This window comes from Ranitomeya imitator, chromosome 8 (assembly GCF_032444005.1).
Source record: "Ranitomeya imitator isolate aRanImi1 chromosome 8, aRanImi1.pri, whole genome shotgun sequence".
Taxonomy (NCBI): Eukaryota; Metazoa; Chordata; class Amphibia; order Anura; family Dendrobatidae; genus Ranitomeya; species Ranitomeya imitator.
In genome coordinates, this window is record NC_091289.1 from 169,139,782 (window position 1) to 169,162,740 (window position 22,959).

The window sequence follows — 22,959 nt, forward strand, 5'->3', positions numbered from 1 at the left end:
GAATTTTTTTTTTTTTTTTTTTCACTAAGGTTAGAATAGGGGTAGGGGTAGGGGTAGGGGTAGGGTTAGGGGTAGGGTTAGGGTTAGGGGTAGGGTTAGGGTATTTTCAGCCATTTTAGCCCTAAAAAGCTTCCTAGGAAACACACAGTAAAAAAAGGATAAAAAAACGCATCAAAAAACGCATCAAAAACGCATCAAAAAAGGACAAAAAAAGGACCTGCGTTTTCTGCCAAGAGCTGCAGTTTTTTAAAAAAACTGTCCTGAAAAAAAAAAGGATGGAAATCCTGAACGTGTGAACATACCCTGAGGTGAACTGCAGAGCTGGCAGAAACAGTGACCCAAGTGCCAGCGTCACGTGTCATTCCTGTGCATCACGGCCCTGGGGAGAGCGAGTGTCAACAGTGCCAGCTCAGGTGGTGACTATAGACTTTCATCAGGACCGAACATTTACTTTAAGAAGGGGTTGTCCTTATAGTGCGCAGTACCTTTATTCTCAGTCCTTTTTTTTTTTTTTTTTTGACTACCGGATTTTTAAGTAAATCTTAGATTTAAAGAGTGGAATTATTGAGTTTATGATTTTCCGTTCCAAACCGATCTATCAGTAAGTGAATATATTTCCAGGGCCCTGGTCCATCCTTGTCAGTATTGTATGGCTGCTGCAGAGGAGCCCTCCGAACCGCCTCCTAACTATTGGCAATTTTGGTTTCTTTCTTTATTAGGTGGCTGTAAAAAAAAAAAAAAAAAAGGAGCCAGGGATGCTGGGCATCCTCAGAATACTGACCTGGCTGCACTATGGTTCTGCGAATTTACTCACTCCTCTACGCTAATCAGCAGTAATCCAATGTACCAGTCCGGAGAGATCACTCTATGAAGCCACATGCAATGAGCCTGGAAGTTCATTAAGGGTTTGTCAATATACTCTGAGTACATCAATATGCCCCTTTGCACTTTTAGGCTAATTTGCATGTGGCTTTAAATAGTGATTTTTTTTTTTTTTTTTTCAACATCTCTACTAGTACTACAAAAAATACATATATATTTTTTGTAAATAAAATGTAAATGTTGTACTAGGACCTAAGCAGGCTTGCCTTTAGTTTTCTTAGTAAAGCAACCTATGGGCAGGACTTCAGATTTGTGCCTTTTTCTGGCTTAGAGACAATAGTTTAAATCAAGTTTTCGTGTTCAATGTATTTTTAAACCTTTTTTGCCAGTGTTTTAATGTCCATATTACAATCTTTATTAAAAAATTAGAAATCGCACTGTAATCGCCTTCCCTGGTTCCACCAATGAGACTCTGCTGTTTCAGGAATCTGCCATTGGCTTCGGCACTGACGTCACATCTAAATGTATTTAAAAGGGAACAACCCCTTTAAGACCTGACTATCTATAATTTGTTGGCTGCGCCCCCTTCTGGTGCACCATGCTGTCTTTAAACATTTGAAGTCATGGTGTAAAAAGTGAAAATTTCGTGCAATTTGTTCAATATTTGTGGTACAATCACCGACACCTACTGATTAATAACTGTAGGCCATTGTTATTTTGAGGGCTAAAGACTGCAGATATGTTTGCGAAAGAGAGCACTGTATTGGTGGTACGGTCGGTTTATAGACCCCCATCCAGGTCATTGATTCGATGCTCTGCAGGGTATATACCGTATGCTCTGGACCTGTGGTGAGGGCAGGAATCGGCCATAAGACCTCATTGTGCTGATTAATGTTAGATCCAGAACACCGCTCAGAGTTGGACCCCTCATATATTTTATGGTCGTGGTCTGTTTTTTTTTTTTTTTTTTCTTGTGTTCATTGGGGGTGCATGTCTAGACCATTGTACAATCTATAATTCTACCATTTTTCTCTATTGATGTGCTGGCCAGACGTGCACTATATGAGTGTATTCTATTGCCCATTATTGGGAATTACAAGCCAAGGCGTCCGGAATAGTCGTCTTACTTTTTATAGTTCTCCTTATCGTGTTCCTCTCTCAGGATTTCCTTTTTTTTTTTTTTTGTTTCCCCTTTGTGTTTGGCGTTTGTTGGAGACGTGTAAACTATGTAAATTGATAGTTGACATCACCACTCAGTATCTGGAGCTTTTTGGAAGCCGACAATTAGCGGATTGTGCTAGGACAATGAACTTTTGAGTATAGACGCCGTTCCCCGAGCAGAGTCAGTGTTTTAATGTTGACGGAGTGCAGTTGATTGTTTGCATTAAACTGGAACATTAAATTCCTAGTTTCACAACCCTTTTTTTTTTTTTTTTTTTCCTTCGGTCTCCTTCTCTCTTTCGTACAATGTTACCCACCCTTACTAAAAGCAAATTTTTTTTATCCTTAGATGAACTGTGAGATCCCACAGAGATGCACTGCAGACTTCATGGCTATTACTGATGTGCAGCGAGGACCCTAAATCCTATAGCCCCCTATCAGAAAAAAATACTTAACCCCATGTATGCTGAACTGGTAGCAAAAGGGAGTTTACCTTTTACAAACTATTTGGAAATTCTAAGTTAAATTGAAAGAGGGGGTGAGAGTTAGTGATGAGTGAATGTGCTGGGATAAGGTGTTATCTGAGCATGCTCGGGTGCTAACAGAGTGTCTTCAGTATGTTCGCGTCCCCGTGGCTGCATGATCACGTAACGGTAGAGGAGAATCCTGACAGTGCGCATATTGCTGACTGCAGATGAAGTCTGGAAAACCCCTTTAACAAGTGTGTCTCACACGGAGGACCTGTCCTTTCAACTTATTGGTTGTGATGGGCATTTTGTTAGGCAAGTTATTACTATTGGTACTAATAGATGGGTGAGGGTCTGACCCATGAGACCCGTAGTGCTGGAATGGAGCTGCGGTCGCGGATGTGTGCCGCAGCTCCTGTGTTCATTCTCCATGGGACTGCTGGAGATTGCAAAGCACAGTCACATATAGAGTGAACCCAACACCCCCCCTACCTCCATTCTGGTGATCATTGGGGTTCCTGTGGACAGACAGAAAACGGAATACGCCTTTTAATTTTCAGGGACGTTTTCCGCAGGTTGCTGCTGGTCACTAAGCATATTGGTAGGGGGGGCTTGAGATCAATTTATTGTCAAAGGACCTTTCTAAGTAGGACGGATTGTAGGTGATTATTTCTAGGGGGGCTGTTGTGAATATAGTAGTGAAAAGTGGAAAGCGAACTCCTGTAGCCACAACTGTTTTTTTCTCTGGACTTGTCGTAGGCTTATTACAAGGGACTCGTTAGACACGTGGGTGTCCTGATATCATGGCCTCTTGCGTATGATTTGTACCTCCTTTAGCTATACTTGGCTTATAATGTGAGTACTGCGGGCAGACACATCCATACAATGTCAGCATAGGGCATCGCTCAGTAGCTGCACTGTATTTGGTCATACGACAAGGCCTGCAGTGATGGGTACAGCACGTGCCTCATATGTGGCTGCTAATAATATTAATGACGATAACCCTTTCTGTGTATTAGATCTTCAGAGGGGATACACTGCAAGCAGCCAGAGCTTTAGGGGGTTTCTAGTTGGTCAAACGAAGCATAAAAATCTATGAAAATGATGATCTTGTGTGTAAGAAATGGCGCAGCCATCCAGTCCCCAAAACGTTTCTGCATTGACAAAATAATTTTTTATTAGATGGTCTCGGACTTCTTCTGCACAGTGATATGGGGATTTATGAACAGATCCCGAGTCATCATTGCCTACCATTTGTAAACACCTTACATGCTGCCTTTTTAAAGGGGTTGTTCCCGCACATAGCATTGGTGAGCAATCCTTAGGTCACATTGGTGGGGGTCTGGCGCCGCTCCCATTAATCAGCGGTTGTGGGTTCTGGTGGACATGGGGGGTGTAGGACCAGCGCTATACGGTGCAGCTCTATTCACTGTGTAGCGGCCGGTGTCGAGCAATACACATCAGCTCATATTCTTTTCTATTAACGCTGCTCTTCGGTACCCGGCAGCAGCCGCTACACGTTAAACAGAGCTGCGCACAGTGCACGCCCGGCCGCATTAGGACCTGCAAACGGCGGGTCATTGGGGTGCTGGGTGTTGGACCCACACCAATCTGATAATGACCTATATGTATATGCCTTACAATGGAGGGGCTCTGGCAGTTCCTCTTTTTTTTAATCTGCTTTTAATTACCAATACTCCTAAATACTTGGCTTTATTTCTGCAGTATTTGGAGCTCTAGTTATAATCGTCTCCAGCATCTTTCCCACATGGAGGGTTAAAGTCCATTTCCCGCTTTTAACTTAACGCTCCTGTGCTAAACATACATACGATTCCCAAGTTTCTGGAAGAAAAAAAAAAAACATCTAAAAGCAAGCTGAGTGAAATCACATCCAGGTGTCAGTCTGGATGCATATCTCTGATGCTTTTTTTTTTCTTTAAAAACCTTTTTGTAAAACTAATAGCAGCTGCCTCCCTGACATTGGAGAGGTTTAATCCCTGGACTGAGTCCATGTTCTGTGAGAATACAGAGGGGGAAAGATGTTTTTGTTTTTCTGCAGCTCCTCTTAAGCCCTTTGTTACTTGCGGGGCCTCTTGGTGTTGTGGAGTAATGTAGTGTTGGCCCCGCTGCCGGCACACGGAGAGGACCTCTGATCCGGCTCTGCACTTCCAAACACTGTTCATTGTTCACAGCTTGATGGGTCTGTCGACTGCGTCGCATCGGGGACTTTGATTAAAGTAGTAGTAGTGTGCCTCCTGTGAGATCAAAAGATCGGGCGTGCTGAAATTCAATGTCTTTAGTCATACAGTCCAAATATTTACCCCCTTCCGTCTTTCAGAACTTACGGTGAAACTTACGCCGTAAATACTAGTGAAGTGTGCTCGTAATCGCCAGTCTTAATGAATTGGCCCCAATGCGGTCTGACACCTGGCGATCAGTCATATTTGGGGCACCTTTGGTCATGCATAAGTGGCCAAACGTACTGCATGGATGGGCCAGGGTCAGCAACAACGGCCTTTTGTTTCATAGACCTGTTCAGTATGAGAGATTCCCCTTAAAGACGCAGCTATTTTTTTTTCCATCTTGTGCATTCGTTTTTCCTTCTCCCAAGAGCCATAAGTTTTCAATCTTTCCATCCACCGCTGTATGAGAGCCTATTTGCAGGACAAGTTGTGGTTTTGAATGATTCCAATCACTTTACCGTATAACGTCCTGAAAAATTAGTACGGTAATAAAATTCCAAGTGTGCTGCAATGGTAGAAGAAAAAAAAAGCAATTCCACTATTGTCTTTTTACAGCGTTCAGCATGCGGTATGATAAAAATAACTTGATATGATTTGTCAGATCACTACGATTTCGGCGATACCAGACTTGTATAGTTTTGTGTTTAGTGGTTAAAAAAAATGCTGCAGTCTTCTCAGCCCTATAACTGGTTTATTTTTCATTTGCTCCTTTTGTTGGTACCATATCTGAGTACATACAGTGTTTTTTATTTTATTCTTGAGGGAACGTGTGGCAACTAAAACACGACATTTTTAGATATTTTTCTTTTGTTCCCGTGCGTTAATTACCTTCATATCTTGATACAGCGGCACCAAATATTTTATTTTTGGATGGGGAAACTTGCAGTCGTTTGATCGCTTGTTCTATATACTGTAATATTTTAGTACTAAAGTATACAGTCAAAATACTGACCTACAATCTCTAGCCTTTGGCTGGACTTCACAGGTGTAGAAAGATGGTTGCGATGTCTTCAGAAGTCACCATCGTCATCCTGCTTTCCATCATGTACAGTCATGTTCTGCAAACATTTTAATGCTACCTTTGCAATTGTCAGTGGCATCTAAATGGTTAAGTAGCAGCGATCTGAGCTGGGTTGGGTTGCTGCTGTTATAGCCATGTGCTGGCTGTATAGCACAGCTGGCCCCTGAAGCCCTACCATACACCTGTACCTGATGTAGGATGTATGTATGTACGCACATACACATACATATACTGTATATACATACGTCAAGGGGGCAGGTAGGGGCTTGGTTCTTGTGTCTCTTTTTGCTTGGTTCTTGTGTCTCTTTTTGCTTGGTTCCTGTGTCTCTCTTTAGCTTGGTTCCTGTGTCTCTCTTTAGCTTGGTTCCTGTGTCTCTCTTTAGCTTGGTTCCTGTGTCTCTCTTTAGCTTGGTTCCTGTGTCTCTCTTTAGCTTGGTTCCTGTGTCTCTCTTTTTAGCTTGGTTCTTGTGTCTCTCTTTAGCTTGGTTCTTGTCTCTCTTTAGCTTGGTTCTTGTGTCTCTCTTTAGCTTGGTTCCTGTGTCTCTCTTTAGCTTGGTTCTTGTGTCTCTCTTTAGCTTGGTACTTGTGTCAATCTTTAGCTTGGTTCCTGTATCTCTCTTTAGCTTGGTTCTTGTCTCTTTTTGCTTGGTTCTTGTCTCTCTTTAGCTTGGTTCTTGTGTCTCTCTTTAGCTTGGTTCCTGTGTCTCTCTTTAGCTTGGTTCTTGTCTCTTTTAGCTTGGTTCCTGTGTCTCTCTTTAGCTTGGTTCCTGTGTCTCTCTTTAGCTTGGTTCCTGTGTCTCTCTTTAGCTTGGTTCCTGTGTCTCTCTTTAGCTTGGTTCCTGTGTCTCTCTTTAGCTTGGTTCCTGTGTCTCTCTTTAGCTTGGTTCCTGTGTCTCTCTTTAGCTTGGTTCCTGTGTCTCTCTTTAGCTTGGTTCCTGTGTCTCTCTTTAGCTTGGTTCCTGTGTCTCTCTTTAGCTTGGTTCTTGTCTCTCTTTAGCTTGGTTCTTGTGTCTCTCTTTAGCTTGGTTCCTGTGTCTCTCTTTAGCTTGGTTCTTGTCTCTTTAGCTTGGTTCTTGTGTCTCTCTTTAGCTTGGTTCCTGTGTCTCTCTTTAGCTTGGTTCTTGTGTCTCTCTTTAGCTTGGTTCCTGTGTCTCTCTTTAGCTTGGTTCCTGTGTCTCTCTTTAGCTTGGTTCCTGTGTCTCTCTTTAGCTTGGTTCCTGTCTCTCTCTTTAGCTTGGTTCTTGTGTTTCTCTTTAGCTTGGTTCTTGTGTCTCTCTTTAGCTTGGTTCCTGTGTCTCTCTTTAGCTTGGTTCCTGTGTCTCTCTTTAGCTTGGTTCCTGTGTCTCTCTTTAGCTTGGTACTTGTGTCAATCTTTAGCTTGGTTCCTGTATCTCTCTTTAGCTTGGTTCTTGTCTCTTTTTGCTTGGTTCTTGTCTCTCTTTAGCTTGGTTCTTGTGTCTCTCTTTAGCTTGGTTCCTGTGTCTCTCTTTAGCTTGGTTCTTGTCTCTTTTAGCTTGGTTCCTGTGTCTCTCTTTAGCTTGGTTCCTGTGTCTCTCTTTAGCTTGGTTCCTGTGTCTCTCTTTAGCTTGGTTCCTGTGTCTCTCTTTAGCTTGGTTCCTGTGTCTCTCTTTAGCTTGGTTCCTGTGTCTCTCTTTAGCTTGGTTCCTGTGTCTCTCTTTAGCTTGGTTCCTGTGTCTCTCTTTAGCTTGGTTCCTGTGTCTCTCTTTAGCTTGGTTCCTGTGTCTCTCTTTAGCTTGGTTCTTGTCTCTCTTTAGCTTGGTTCTTGTGTCTCTCTTTAGCTTGGTTCCTGTGTCTCTCTTTAGCTTGGTTCTTGTCTCTTTAGCTTGGTTCTTGTGTCTCTCTTTAGCTTGGTTCCTGTGTCTCTCTTTAGCTTGGTTCTTGTGTCTCTCTTTAGCTTGGTTCCTGTGTCTCTCTTTAGCTTGGTTCCTGTGTCTCTCTTTAGCTTGGTTCCTGTGTCTCTCTTTAGCTTGGTTCCTGTCTCTCTCTTTAGCTTGGTTCTTGTGTTTCTCTTTAGCTTGGTTCTTGTGTCTCTCTTTAGCTTGGTTCTTGTGTCTCTCTTTAGCTTGGTTCCTGTGTCTCTCTTTAGCTTGGTTCCTGTGTCTCTCTTTAGCTTGGTACCTGTGTCTCTCTTTAGCTTGGTTCCTGTGTCTCTCTTTAGCTTGGTTCTTGTGTTTCTCTTTAGCTTGGTTCTTGTGTTTCTCTTTAGCTTGGTTCCTGTGTCTCTCTTTAGCTTGGTTCCTGTGTCTCTCTTTAGCTTGGTTCCTGTGTCTCTCTTTAGCTTGGTACCTGTGTCTCTCTTTAGCTTGGTTCCTGTGTCTCTCTTTAGCTTGGTTCCTGTGTCTCTCTTTAGCTTGGTTCCTGTGTCTCTCTTTAGCTTGGTTCCTGTGTCTCTCTTTAGCTTGGTTCCTGTGTCTCTCTTTAGCTTGGTTCCTGTGTCTCTCTTTAGCTTGGTTCTTGTGTCTCTCTTTAGCTTGGTTCTTGTGTCTCTCTTTAGCTTGGTTCTTGTGTCTCTCTTTAGCTTGGTTCTTGTGTCTCTCTTTAGCTTGGTTCCTGTGTCTCTCTTTAGCTTGGTTCTTGTGTCTCTCTTTAGCTTGGTTCTTGTGTCTCTCTTTAGCTTGGTTCTTGTGTCTCTCTTTAGCTTGGTTCCTGTGTCTCTCTTTAGCTTGGTTCCTGTGTCTCTCTTTAGCTTGGTTCCTGTGTCTCTCTTTAGCTTGGTTCCTGTGTCTCTCTTTAGCTTGGTTCCTGTGTCTCTCTTTAGCTTGGTTCCTGTGTCTCTCTTTAGCTTGGTTCCTGTGTCTCTCTTTAGCTTGGTTCCTGTGTCTCTCTTTAGCTTGGTTCCTGTGTCTCTCTTTAGCTTGGTTCCTGTGTCTCTCTTTAGCTTGGTTCCTGTGTCTCTCTTTAGCTTGGTTCCTGTGTCTCTTTTTTTATGATCTGCCCATCGAAATTTGGATTGTTTTGCTCAGCGCGGTACAGAAGGGGCCGTTGTCTTTATATGTATTTTCGCTCTGCACGTATTCTAATCTCTCCCCTCCGAGACTTTGTATTCCCAGGCCTTAGAGAGATTTCATGTTCACACATTACAATCTTTATCACTTTAAGCCCGGATACATCAGTTCTGCCATCCAGTAATAATGTCACCTGTTACTTATAAGCTGGCTCTGTCATCTGAGCAGACTGACGGAAGTGCCCGCACAAGCGTCTGTGATCTCTAATGTCAGACATTTGTGTCACTCAAGTGTTTTCAGAAGTATTTCATGCAGGCAAACCTCTGTATCATCACAGCCAAGAGATCTAATAATGAAGTCTGAATTCACACTAAGAAGCTGCTCAAAGCAAAGTTAAAAAAAAAAGAAAAAGCAAAAAGATAAAGCCCTGCAGTGCATAGATTTGTCATCTGCTGCCGTCCTGCTGGTGCACCGCCACATTGTGCACACTTTACACCTTTTTTTTGGTATCCACAGTAAATAAAGTTGGTTATCTTTTACATTTTTTTCGTTTGACAGCCAAACAAACCATGTATGTTGTGTCTCCTTGCAGCTACAAATGCATCCATCAAAGCCTGGAGGACAATAACCGCTGCCCAAAGTGTAACTATGTTGTGGATAACATTGATCATCTCTACCCGAACTTCCTAGGTGAGTGTCATCCTTCTCTTGTGTTCGTTTTCTTTGCTGTTTTAGGCGGGTTTTCTTTTTTCTTTATTGGAAGACAGCTGATTTCAGAATTTTCTCTAAAAAGATAATGACATCTTGCTGATCAGTGGGTGTCCGACTATTGGGGCCCCCACAAATCGCCAAAACGGGGATAAAATTAATTAACTTTTTGATATTCTAATTTTGTGAGAAGCGCCCGTATGTACCCCATTCTGCTGATCGCTGCGGGTCCCAGCGGTTTGGACTCCCACCAATCTGCTGGAGCTGGATAGGTGATGACTTGTTTTTGGTAAAGAACCCATTTAATGTCTCCAAGCCAAACCCACTTGAAGGGGTTGTCTCATAAACCACATATATCACCGAGGGTCCGATAGCTGGGACCACTATTGAAGTACTGATCGCTATGTTTACTGCAGCTGCAAAGTGAAAGTGATTTCAAGAAAATGACTAGGTAAAAAAAAAAACATCCCTGGATGTCGGCGCTCATAGCAATGCTGTAATTCTGCTACATAGGGGCGATCTGAGCATCGCCTCTCTGTAGCAGAGCCGATCATGCTATGCCAGCTATTGAAGGCTATTGATGCGTGGCAAAAGTATAAAAAAAAAAGTTTTTAAAAATAAGAAAAATAAATTTAGAATATATTTCAAATCGCCCCCCTTTTTGCACCATTCAAAATAAAACAATAAAAAAATCAAAATTACACATATTTGGTATCGCTGTGTTCAGGATCGCCCGCTCTATCAATAATAAAGAAAAGTATTAACCTGATCACTAAACGGCATATTGAGAAAAAAATTCAAAACACCAGAATTACATTTTTTTTTAGTCGCAGCGACATTGCATTAAAATGCAATAACGGGCGATTAAAAGAATGTATCTGCACCAAAATGGTATCATTTAAAAACGTCAGCACGGCACGCAAAAGTAAGCCCTCACCCGACCCCAGATCATGAAAAATGGAGACGCTACGGGTATCGGAAAATTGCACAAAATTGCAAAGTTTGGATATTTTTTTTACCACTTAGATAAAAAATAACCTAAAAATGTTAGGTGTCTATGAACTCGTAGTGACCTGGAGAATCATAACATCAGGTCAGTTTTAGCATTTATTAACCTAGCAAAAAAGCCAAACAAAAAAACTAGTGTGGGATTGCACTTTGTTTTTTGCAATTTCACAGCACTTGGAATTTTTTCCCTGTTTTCTAGTACAGGAGATGGTAAAACCAATGGCGTCGTTCAAAAGTACAACTCCTCCCGAAAAAGATAACCCCTCACATGGCCATACTGACGGAAAAAATAAAAAAAGTTATTTCTCTGGGAAGGAGGGGAGCGAAAAACGAAAATGCAAAACCGAGAAAAGCTTCGGGGGTTAAGGGCTTAAATGGGGAAAGTTAGGACCCCCCACTCACAAACTAAGTGCAGACATGGTCGCCTCTTTCTTTGACTGCTAATGCTGCTTTTTCTTGGCGGTTTCTGATTACAGAGCACCAGACGAGGCGGCCATGTTCCTGGTAAAACATATGATGATGCTTGTCGGCGGGATCTGTGCTGCAATAAGAGGATTTTTGTAGAACAAGTGTGTTAGATAATCACGTTTCGGTTCCTTAGATACAATGCCTCGGCTTCTCTCCGTGAGTCACCTCTTGTTTGTGTTTCTTTCAGTAAATGAACTTATTCTCAAACAGAAGCAGAGATTTGATGACAAGCGGTTAAAGCTGGACCCATCGGTAAGATGTGAATAACGCCACACTAAATGGAAGTGACACTGGTTATCAAAAAGCAATCACACGGACCGCGCTCCTCTGATAAAAGTATAACAAAGCGCCGCCTGCCGTCCTAACTTTTCTCCAAGAAGTAATAGTTCTAAGGCGGAAGAAATTACCTAAAGTTTTATAATGCGGCCAGCAGACTATTATCTCACTGATTTGTCCCTTCTGTTCTGAAGTCGCAGTATCAATGCTCAGAGGAAGACGACGGCCGATGCCGAGGTGTGGATGGCATAATTGGCTGAAATTATCATTAAAAGGATTTTTTGCAAAAAAAAAAAAAGTTTCCATCTAGGAGCTTAAGTCGCTCTAAACTTGCTCATTGGGGGATATTCACTTTTCAGTCAAAACTTTGCAGAATTTTTTTTTTTTCACCTGACAATTGAATATACTAACAAAAGGAGGAACACGTGACCTTTGCGGACTATTAACAGATTTCTTGCAGGCAGGGCTGTGGAGTCGGTAAGCCAAACCTCCTACTCCCACTCCTCAATTTTCATGACTCCGACTCCACAGCCCTGCTTGCCCGTGTCCTCCAGGCAATCCCTAGCTGCATAGGATTCTTAGTCGCTGTTTGGCTCCAGGAGTTGGGCATCCGTACCCCATGGAGTCAGGAAACTCCTTTAAAGTCAAGCACCTAATATTATGTGGGTCTGATTTGTGTGACCAAAACCTGTTACGTCATGGACTACCTATTGAAGGTGTCCACCATTAAAGGAGTTATCCATTCTTCTGATACAAGTCTGTAGTCGCTCTGACTAGATTTCTGAATGCCGGAAGCGTGTGTCAGGAATCATCGGTATTGCCCATGAGAGTGGGTAGTTGTGTGACTGCGGTCACGTGCAGACTAGACGTGACCGGCATTTAAATACGCTTGGCCGAGTGTAGTCTAGTCTGCACATGACTGCTTTGTATACAAATCACAAACTTGAAAGCATGTGACCTCCCTCTCTCATCGGGAAATACTGGTGAATCCTGATACGTCGGGATTCAGAAGTCTTATAGCCGCATAGTGACTGCAAACTTTTATCAGAAGACTGGGAAGCCTCATTAATATTTCAGCAGATGTGCTGCTGTGGCTTTTCCGTGGGATCGGATCAGTGGGGCTTTCGACCTTCGCTCTCCACTTCATGATCCTTGGATGCCTAACGCCAGATGACCGGTGTGCCGTCATTTTACGATGGATGGTTGTTAATATCCACTGCCTAACGGGATCATCCCACAAGATCTACCAATTTTGGAAATACACTTTCATAACAATTTATTGAAGTCACTCGCATCACTTTGCTCGCCTGGTTTTTACCTGATTCCAACACATTGTCAAGAACTGTTCACTTGCTGCCTTTACATGAAGATAACTAATGTTATTGGGGTTACCGGTCAGTGGTTGTACGGTGAGACCGTATGGTGCGGCTGGCAGAATGGCTGACACTCCACTCACCCACTGTTGGCAAGTGTCTGTGGGCTCGTTGTGCTCTCGCCCTTAATCTTAGTTAATATATTTTCACATGGAAATGACGATAAGGCCGAGAATTGCACATGGGGAAAATGAGTAGTAACTAGTCAAAGGCCCGTCCATGGTGGTTTCTCCCCGTCCAGATGATCGGGCTTTCCCTATGTACACACATAGGAGACGCAGGGCTGCAATTACTCAGCTGCACTCAGATTCCTACAGCTTGTGGTACATGAATGAATTAATTGGATGACAGGTTTCCTTTAATATAAATGCCAAGTAAGACAGTAATTAAAAGTTGCATTTGGCTCCACTGATAACATGATCCATCATTAGCATCCGCCTTCGTCCTTTCACTGTGCATAATGAACCTTCGTCCCTTTTCTACCAGGAATTGTTGAACTTGTCTTTGCAGAGTTCAGATTTCAGGATTGAATGGGGTTGGAGAGCTCCAAGAAAAAACAAAAATGTGCCTACCGCAGATCAACATAGGGAGCACGGCCTGACACTCGCTGTTTTAGCCGGCTGCCGGTCTGCAAAATGTGAAGGTGTTGTTGTAGACGGCATCGGGATCGCCTGCCAGGAAAATGCATCCACACGACAGATGCAAATTAAAGGCCGCCTTGTCCTATAAAGTTACTAATAACGTACGCTATGAACTCGCGTGCTTGTTGTGTTGGAAATGGCAGATTTTTAGATTTAAGTGAAGCGTGATTATACTTTTGTGAGCCGAGAGGGTCGTTTTCATCTGGTCCAACATTTTCTTGTTACTGTCCCTAGAACGGTCACCGATGGCAGATCTTGCAAGACCTTCTCGTAACCGATCAAGATAATCTGGATCTGGCCAATGTAAACCTGATGCTTCAACTTTTGGTACAGAAGAAGAGGCAACTTGAAGCTGTAAGTATAAATAGGAAGTAGCCATTTCCCTCTCCTTTTTAAAGGTGTTGTCCCACAGGTAAACTTTATTTAAAAAAAAGGACAGAATTATTTGAGTTGAGCAAAAAAACGTACACGACCCTGGACTATCGGTCACATCAGTACTATGGATTGTGCCGCAAGTAGTCACGGTGCCTACAGTACTGGTCTGAAGAGGTGTTAGGGATGTCGCGGGGAGTGGGAAATTCGCAGGGCTCTGGTTTGTCGGCTATTGGCTACTGACCTTGCTGACGGACGAGGGTCCTGAAAATCTGTTTGCCCAAGTCTCATCAGAATGACTTACAAATATAAAAGAAGGTATGCTACTCTTCACCGGTTTCCCCCACTGCTCCTGTTCCAATGCCTGTTTGGTCCCCAACCGGTCTCTACATCGTGGTATCTCTCAATTCAGGAAATGCAACCACTCAGCCAATCAGTGTGCCAAGAGAGACCAGGAAATAAAGACCCTGATGAACTCGCAGCTGGTGATTGGTGAAGCGAGTCTGACTTTTTTTTTTCGTGAAGCTATTCTGACCCTTTTCAAAGGACAAAATAAAGTTAGTGGCTGAACTACTCCTTTTTAAAGGGACACTGTCATGCATTTCATTTTAGTTTAAGTAGTTAAGTCTGCAGAAGACATTTAAAAGCAATTGCCAAAGCGTTTCGACATGTTTTATTCAGACCATGAATAAGTCTAGTTTCACACTAGCGTTTTTCTGATCTGCGGAGGGCTGCGGACTTCCTCCGTGAAGCCCCGCCCTCGGCCACACCTCTGCCGCTAGCTCCGCCTACTTCTGCATGCGGCCTGCGTACCTATCTTTAACATTAGGTACGCAGGTCATGCGGCTGTATGCGGATGCTTCCGCATGCGTCGTTTTGACGATGCGGCGACCAGCGTAGGACGCAGCTTGTAGCAATTTTTTTTTTTCCTCCGCATCCTCAAAACGATGCATGCGGAAGCATCCGCATACAGCCGCATGACCTGCGTACCTAATGTTAAAGATAGGTACGCAGGCCACATTCAGAAGTAGGTGGAGCTAGCGGTGGAGGTGCGGCCGAGGGGGGGCTGCACGGAGGAAGTCCGCAGCCCTCCGCAGATCAGAAAAACGCTAGTGTGAAACTAGCCTTAGACTTATGTCGAAACGCGTAGGTCCTAATTGTTAAACTCCCTCTTTGCCAAAATGTTTTGTGGAGCTTTATATTTAAATGGCTACCGGTAATTAAAAACTAAGTTATATGCAAAGCAATTGAAGTGGGACCAGCACCCTCCAGCTCCATTGCTGTTGCTTCTTGGAATTTGGATCCCAGCGTTGAGACTCCCAACCTTCCTCTCTATACCTTCAGCTGATTTATGACCACTAGGGTTGAGCGACTTTTACTTTTTTAAGGTCAAGTTGGGTTTCGCGAAACCCGACTTTCTCAAAAGTCGAGTCGAGTGAAATCGGCCGATTATCGCAAAAAGTCTGGGTCGGGGATCGACCGAAACACGAAACCCAATGCAAGTCAATGGGAAATATGTAATCCGTATGACATACGGACATACAATGGATCCATGTGCTCAAAAAATCATAAAAACATATGTACTGTGTGCGTGTATATGTATGTGTGTGTATATGTGTATATATATATATATATATATATATATATATATATATATATATATATATATATATATATATATATATATATATATATATATACATACAGTATATATATATCATACCTCAGTGCGATATAGCAGAAAGCCGGTAATTAAATTGCTGGCTTTTCATTTCTCCTTCCTAAACCCGACATGATATGAGACATGGTTTACATACAGTAAACCATCTCATATTCCCATTTTTTTTTTGCATATTACACACTACTAATGTTAGTAGTGTGTATGTGCAAAATTTGGGTGCTGTAGCTATTAAATTTAAGGGTTAAATCGCGGAAAAAATTGGCGTGGGCTCCCGCGCAATTTTCTCCGCCAGAGTGGTAAAGCCAGTGACTGAGGGCAGATATTAATAGCCTGGAGAAACCCGACTTTGCGACTTTTGAAATTGTCCGATCCGTTTTGCTCAACCCTAATGAACACATCAATGTTGATTATATAGGAAAACCTCTTGGAAAAGCTGTACTCTGCAGAATTTTTAGTCAACCCCAATTGCAAAACTCATTATAAGCCAAAAATACACGCATTTAAGTAAAAAAAAAAAAAAAGGCCTCTTAAAGCTAAAGTGGATATCTCCTTTAACAAAAGACTATCTTCAATAGCTTATGGATTAGAGATGACTCCGCTCATTCTTTCCCATTCTAAACAGCAAAACTGATAAACGTTCTACAGAGAATAGGATGCATCATCTTTCTTTCACCGTTTTGTGATGTGTTGTTCGGTCATGTGAATGCCAGAATAACTGAATTTTATAGTATTTTACTGTATTTTGAGGCCTTCTGTTTGCAGGATTATGGTGGATGTAATTGTAACGGAGACAATGCTGTCTTTTGTAGTGTTCTGTGCTGTCTGCATTTTGTAAGACCCGGGCGACCCTTTGTTCTCTGCTGTAGGGAGGACTGGTTTCGTGGACTGAGGACACTTAGGTGACTGCGGATCTTTCTTAATGTTCTCCAGGTGCCATAAACCGTGCAGGTGTATTCCCGACAGTAGAGCGGAATTTTTGTTTTATGCGGGTTTTCCAGAAAACACTTCTAGGTCATGTCGATCTGACATACGATAAGGGTTTGTGAGTTATGAGCTTGTCGGGCAAGTGTCCAGCTATTTGTCTTGCCTGGCTGTCAGCCCATGGTATCATTCCAAATCTCTTTAGTGGGACTGTGGCTTTTTAATTGATCTTTCTATCACATCTTACAGAAGATCCCATAGTCCTGCTCATGCAATCTTTGTAAAGCTGGGGGGTCTCGCCGATATGGCTGATTGAATCGCACCAGCTAGCCTCTTGGCTGTGGGATCTGTTTTTTGGCACAAAAGCCGAAGCTACTCATGTGCAAGCGTTGGTGAGTTTTCTTGAATAGCTTTGTAATCTATTTGTAATAAAAAATCCTTTCTGTTTTCATTTGATTGTTTACTGCTCGTTGTCTAGGTAATTGGCCGCTTCTTGAGTCTGTCAGAGGTGGCCGGTATCCTAGGCAAGGAGCGCATCCCTGGCAAAGCATGCTCTGAAGCTGACCGGATGACTACATCCCGCCACTTTGTGCCCCTGTAGACGCATCTTTCTGTTAGAGGCATTGGCGGCACCACAGTTCGGACCAGCGGCTCAACAAATGCCTCCGGCCCAATCTGTTAATTTTTACTGACCGCACTATGCCCCCCCCCCCCCGGCAAGCAGGAAGCCTGGAGGTAAAGGAGCGGCGCGCTCCTGAAGATTTTGGGCTTCATAAAACCCAATGTGAAAAATGTTGCCCATCAATGTTTTTCTTCAGCGTTTCTATTTCCAAAGAAGGTGGCGGTGCCCCCATTTGCCCGTTTGTCTCTTGGCAATCCCCTTCAGCCTAACGAAGACAGTCTCGTGGAATTGATAAAGAAGCTCTCTGTCCCGCTTGCGTGCCGTGCCAGTAACAGAGCCTCCCTCCACAGCACATATTGTTCAGCTCGTCTGCCAGGACGGCCGTAAAAATATTTTGGCCAAATATCACAGCAGCAAAAGGGGGAAAAATAATATAATCTTCAGATTAAATTTAGCTTCAGAAAATAAAATAATGGGTTGACGGCAGCCCTTACGTTATGTCTATTAGAACCTGGCACAGGAGCGCTTTCAGTGTCTGCACCAGGAGGTAGAAGTGGGGATACACACGAAGTTGGGAGATCGGTGGTAACTTCAGTGCGAAGTCAGTGTTGTAACCTTTGGCCAAAACTGATAAACAGCCCTGATATTCATCGTTTACTGGCAGCCCCAGCGCCAGTAAGTGTTTTTTTTTAATTTTTTTTAATTTTATACTTGTGTTCTATTTTTTTTTACATTTTTTTTATTAACAAAACGTTGGGATTTTGAAGACTTATCACATGATCTTCTCTTAATTAGTTTTTCACAATACTCTTGCATCCAAAGATTCCCCTTTATATCACATGTGAAAGTGTTTATAACAGAAATGACTCGCTCTGCTGCAAACCCATTGTCCTTTTTTGACCTGATGAATGGTATATCCGTTTTTTTGTTGTTTTTTTTTTAACATGTAACCCGTCACCAGTCAGTTATTGATGACTGATATTTTGACAGTCAGTTGCACCGTCTGAACAGCTGTCAAGAAACTTGACGTTGGGATCACTACTAGTGACACTGTGACCGTTTTTTTTTTAAGGAAGCAATTTGCACTAAATCTTTTGATCTTCTAGGTAACTTTGCCAACAGGGCATTTTCGGGTCCAACACTTGCAATTTGCAGAATAACCAAGTGCAGTCAAGACAGTGGAGACAATGAGCCTGAGAAGTCCAAATGGTTGTGCGCTAACAGAGGCCGAGTGACTTGATTGACAGCCCTGTCCCTAGAGACGTCATTTCCACCGCATACCAGAAATCGAATTGAAAGTTGTTCCCGTATTTAGTGCATAAGAATATATCTAACTTGCCCAAATTTTATCCCTGTACCCGAGATTTAGAAGGACCGGATCTATAGCGGTTCGCTCCGACTCCTATATTTACTTGGTTCGCCTGTTGCGATCTTTCAAAATATTTTATCTGTGGCCAAATTACTAAAATATTTTCTAGATCCTCAGAATGCCTTTTAAAGGGGCTGTGCTATAAACCTCACATCTCGCCTATCCACAGGGGATGAATGTGTGATCGCTGGGACCAGCTCTCATTACAAAATTTGGGGTAGAATGTCCCCTGTCCGATTGGGTTGAGCATATGCGACCACCACTGAATTCAGTCGCAGGAGCGGTGGTCATATGTGCCCGCTACAGCACCATTAAAACAGGGGGCTTTGTACTTTCGTTCTTGCTAGTGTTTAGATGTTGTTAAAGCAACAACCCCTTTAAGGTCAGCATTAAAGGGATATTCCCATGGCCAAGATCCTATCCCGATATGTAGTAGGTGTAAAAATATTAGCAAATACCTCCTCCAATTAGAAATGTAGTATAGTTCTGATTTACTGTCACTTACCCCATGTGCAGGGCATTGCATAGCTTGTGTACCCATGGTTACGACCACTACTTACTAACACTATGAGTGGCCATAACTATGGCTACCTAAGCAACAGCAGTGCCCTGCACATGGGGTAAGTGACATGGCTAGTCTAATTGGAGATATTTGCTGATATTATTGTTAAACCTACTAGATATTGGGATAGGAACTTGCAGATGGGAATACCATTTTAAGTTCTTTGTATTTATTTATTTTTTTTCTACATTTATGATGACGTTCTGGTAGACCTTTCAGTTTGTTTTTTTTCTTTCTATCTTTCCCCAGTATCATATGTGTTTTTAGGCACTTATATAGGTTAAAAATTGTAATTTTCCATCTCTGCAGGAATCGCACGCAGCTCAAGTTCAGATCCTGATGGAATTCCTGAAAGTGGCTCGACGGAATAAGAGAGAGGTAATGCGGGCCTAATGTTCAATGCAGATGGTCTGAAATGGGCTCCATTTCCACTGAGGATTCCTGGTGGATTTTAACGCTCCCTTCAGCACTGAGACGCACTCAGATCTCCGCCGTATAAAGTTGTGTATAAAACACTGACACAACTGCGCTTTTACTGAGCTCTCATTGGCACGTGGAGAGCAACCCCAGAGAAACATTGAAAGGAAAACAATGTCCTATATGAATCTGATGTAGATCTTGAAGGGGTTTTCCAAGATTCCGCCGAATTTCCCAAAAACCCTGTAAGAAAAAGCGTAACTTATAAAAAAACAAAAACATTGCCTTCTATTTTCTTACGATGACGTCTTCTTCTTGTCTTCACGCTGTGGCAACGGCGCAGGCGTACTTTGTCTGCCTTGTTGAGGGCAGAGTAAAGTACTGCAGTGCGCAGGCGCTGGGCCTCTCTGACCTTTCCCGGCGCCTGCGCACTGCAGTACTTTGCTCTGCCCTCAACAGGGCAGATAAGTACGCCTCGCTGGAGCTGCGGCGTGAAGACAAGAGGACGTCATCGTAAGAAGATGGGAGGCCCCGGACCGCAGCGGGACCGCCCCTGGGTGAGTATAATCTAACCTCTCTTTCTCATCTTTCAGGTTACATCGGGGGCTTATCTACAGCATTACAGAATGCTGTAGATAAGCCCCTGATGCCAGTGGCCGCAGCTCATCTTCGATTTGTGGGGTGACAAGTTCCCTTTAATAGTTGGGCTGATTACAAGAGAAAAAAAATTGCCTACCCCCACCCTCAAAGTGAATCCAAATTTCAGAAACTTCCCATAAACTGCAAATAATGCCACTTTCTAGGTCACATGGCATACATTACATCCAGAGGAGGTCTGTTAATGTTGTCGTGACGACACCAGAGCAAGCATACTGTATAGCACTTTATATTACTTTGTGGTCGTCCTGAAAGTGCTCATATTTTTTTTTTTCATCTTATACATGCAGTATTGTGCTCTACGGCATTCCTGTTGAAAATGCTTGACCCCATGTCTTTGTCACAGAAAACCTTCCCAGGCCATGTTCCCACTTTCGAAAACCTGCGTTGTTTCCTGCAGTCGTCTACACCAAAATGAGCAATTGCTAAACTTATAGGGGAGAAAGCACGCTGCAGTTCATGTCTTTAACCCCTTCACGACATATGCTGTACATGTACGGCGCATGTCGGAAGCAGGTATATGGACGAGTCTGCCTCGTACCCAGCAGGTGATGACTGTGCATTACTGGGAGGACCTGCCGCTAACAATCGTGGGCAGAGCAGTGCTCCGCCCGCGATTGTTAACTTGTTAAATGCCGCTGTCAAGTCTTTGACAGCGGCATTTAACATGCGCCATGTGGGCGCACATAACCTTTTCCGCCCATCGGCGCGCTTGTGACGTGATCACGGGTCACCAATGGGTTGTCGTGACAGCTGGGGGGTCAGCTGATGACCCCGGTGCTTGTCATTACGTGAGCTTCTTTGAAATCCTGCCTGTGGCCGGGCTTCAGGCGACTGATTTCTGCGATATAAAGCGATACTGTGTGCACCTCTGTATAAGTACAAGCAATCAGACGATCACATCTTCAGGTCCCTTAAGGGGGCTAACAAAAACAGTCAAAAGTTTAAAGAAAAAAAACCCTAAAAGTTCGTCACCCCCTTGTCCCACATTAACAATAAAGATTATTAAAAAAATTCACATGCGGTATTGCCGCTTTGAGAAAAGTCCGATCTACTGAAATGTTAAAATAATGAACCCCATTAGTAAACGCCATAAACGACAAAAATTCAAGAACGACACAATTCTTTTTTGTGGTCTCCGCAGTTCCACAAAAAAGGCTGTAAAAAGCGGTCAGAGTCATATCTATCCCACAATGGTATTAATAGAAACGTCTCACCCCGCAAAAAATAAGCCATCATCCAGCTCCATCAGCCAAAAAATATAAATGTTCTGTATCAGAAAATGGTGACACAACCCAACATGGTTTTTTTTTTTTTTCCTCTACCACTAAAATAATAAACCACTGGACATGTTGAGGATCACTGTAATTGTATTGATGAGGGGAATCTTATTGCGTGGTCATTTTTACCACGAAATGTACACCGTAAAAACAATTCCCAAAAACCAAAGTCAGAATGGCATTTGTTTTTTTTTCACACTATCGCAGAATTTTTTTCTCCTGTTTTCCAACACGGCATGTAGTAAAATGAATGGTGTTATTGAAAAGTATAACTAGTCCCGCTGAAAAAAAAAAAGTTCTTTCTAAGATTGTATTGTGTAAGTTTTCACCTTCGTAACAGTCAGACGGTATTGATAAATCTGCCCCACGGTGGTGAAATTTACACATGAACAGTGGTCACTGAGTGGGGTCCATAGGTGATGTGGCCCCTGTTGCTACACAGATGGGATAACCTGAACACACGTGTAGCTTGTCCTGCTGCTGTAGAAGCATGTGTTGCTGCCAATGCTACAGTTTTTTTTTAAAGGGGTATATGAATTAGCAAACCCATTTTAAAATGTCCTTTTAGAGGAATCCAACTTACTAGCCAAGGGTTCACAATTACCAGTACAAGACTTGACTCTTGTTCAGATCAGAGCACAAAGCTTCTCCCACCCCAGAGGACCATGGACATCTGGGCACTCGGTGGACGGTTCATTCATTTGTAAGGCTACTTTCACACATCAGGTTTTCGCCGTCAGGCTAAATCCGGCTAAATTTCAAAAAACCGGATCCGGTGAATGTTGCCGCCAGATGTTTTTTTCCCCCATAGACTTGTATTAGTGCCGGATGACATTGCGTTTCGTCCGGTTTTCGCCAGATCCGGCAAAGCTGCCGTTTACGGTTTCTGGAAAAAACGTCCATAGCAACGTTTTTTGTCTCTGGCGAAAAAGCCGGAAGTGCCTGATCCGGCGCTTCTGGCTGTTTGCTAGAATAGAAGCCTATTGGAGCCGGAAGGTGCCGCATCCGGAAAATGACGGATTCCGGCGCTGGATTCTGTTTTTTTTTTTTGTTTTTTTTTTAAACTGGTCATGCTCCAAATTTTTTTTTTGTCCAATAATCTAGATATGCTAGTCGGATCCGTCGATAAAACGGATCCGTCGCATCAGTTTTTCACAATCTGCGCCGGAACAGGTTTTTTTCAACATTCGCCGGATTGTGCCTGATGCAAAAAAACCTGATGTGTGAAAGTAGCCTAAGGCCATGTTCACACAGTGCGTTTTTTACCGCGGAACCGCGGCGGTTTTGCCGCTGCGGTTCCGCAGCTGTTTTCCATGCAGGGTACAGTACACTGTACCCTATGGAAAACAGGACACACTGTGCACATGGTCCGGAAATTGTAAAAAAAAAGCCGCGCTGAATAGCTCCCGGAAAAAAGAAGGAGCATGTCAATTCTTCTTCCTGAACCGCAGCGGTTCTGCACCCATAGACCTCCATTGTGAGGTCAAAATCGCAGTAAAACCCGCAGATCAAAAATATATCTGCGGGTTTTACTGCGATTTGATGTGCAGAACCGCTGCAGCAGGAAGTGCGGGGGAGCGGGCGGAAGTGCGTGGGCGGAGTGTGGCTGCCCCCCCGTGCTCCGATCCCGCCCCCCGTGCTCCGATGCCCCCCCCCCGTGCTCCGATGCCCCCCCCCCGTGCTCCGATGCCCCCCCCGTGCCCTAATCTCCCCCCCTTATACTTACCCGGCGTCCCGGTGTCCGTCCGGCCGTCTTCTCCCTGGGCGCCGCCATCTTGCAAAATGGCGGGCGCATGCGCAGTGCGCCCGCCGAATCTGCCGGCCGGCAGATTCGCTCCAAAGTGCATTTTGATCACTGAGATATAACCTATCTCAGTGATCAAAATAAAAAAATAGTAAATGACACCCCCCCCACTTTGTCACC

At 43.5% G+C, this 22,959-nt stretch overlaps 1 protein-coding gene across 1 annotated transcript in view; it reads left to right on the forward strand.

Annotated features, from left to right (window-relative positions):
• COP1 (COP1 E3 ubiquitin ligase) overlaps positions 1 to 22,959 on the forward strand; it is a 183,046-nt gene that overhangs the window by 7,767 nt on the left and 152,320 nt on the right. Inside the window, exons 3-6 of the mRNA XM_069737804.1 lie at positions 9,273 to 9,370; positions 11,052 to 11,116; positions 13,389 to 13,508; positions 18,991 to 19,059. Coding sequence (XP_069593905.1) covers positions 9,273 to 9,370; positions 11,052 to 11,116; positions 13,389 to 13,508; positions 18,991 to 19,059 — 352 coding nt within the window. The remainder of the gene's footprint in view (positions 1 to 9,272; positions 9,371 to 11,051; positions 11,117 to 13,388; positions 13,509 to 18,990; positions 19,060 to 22,959) is intronic.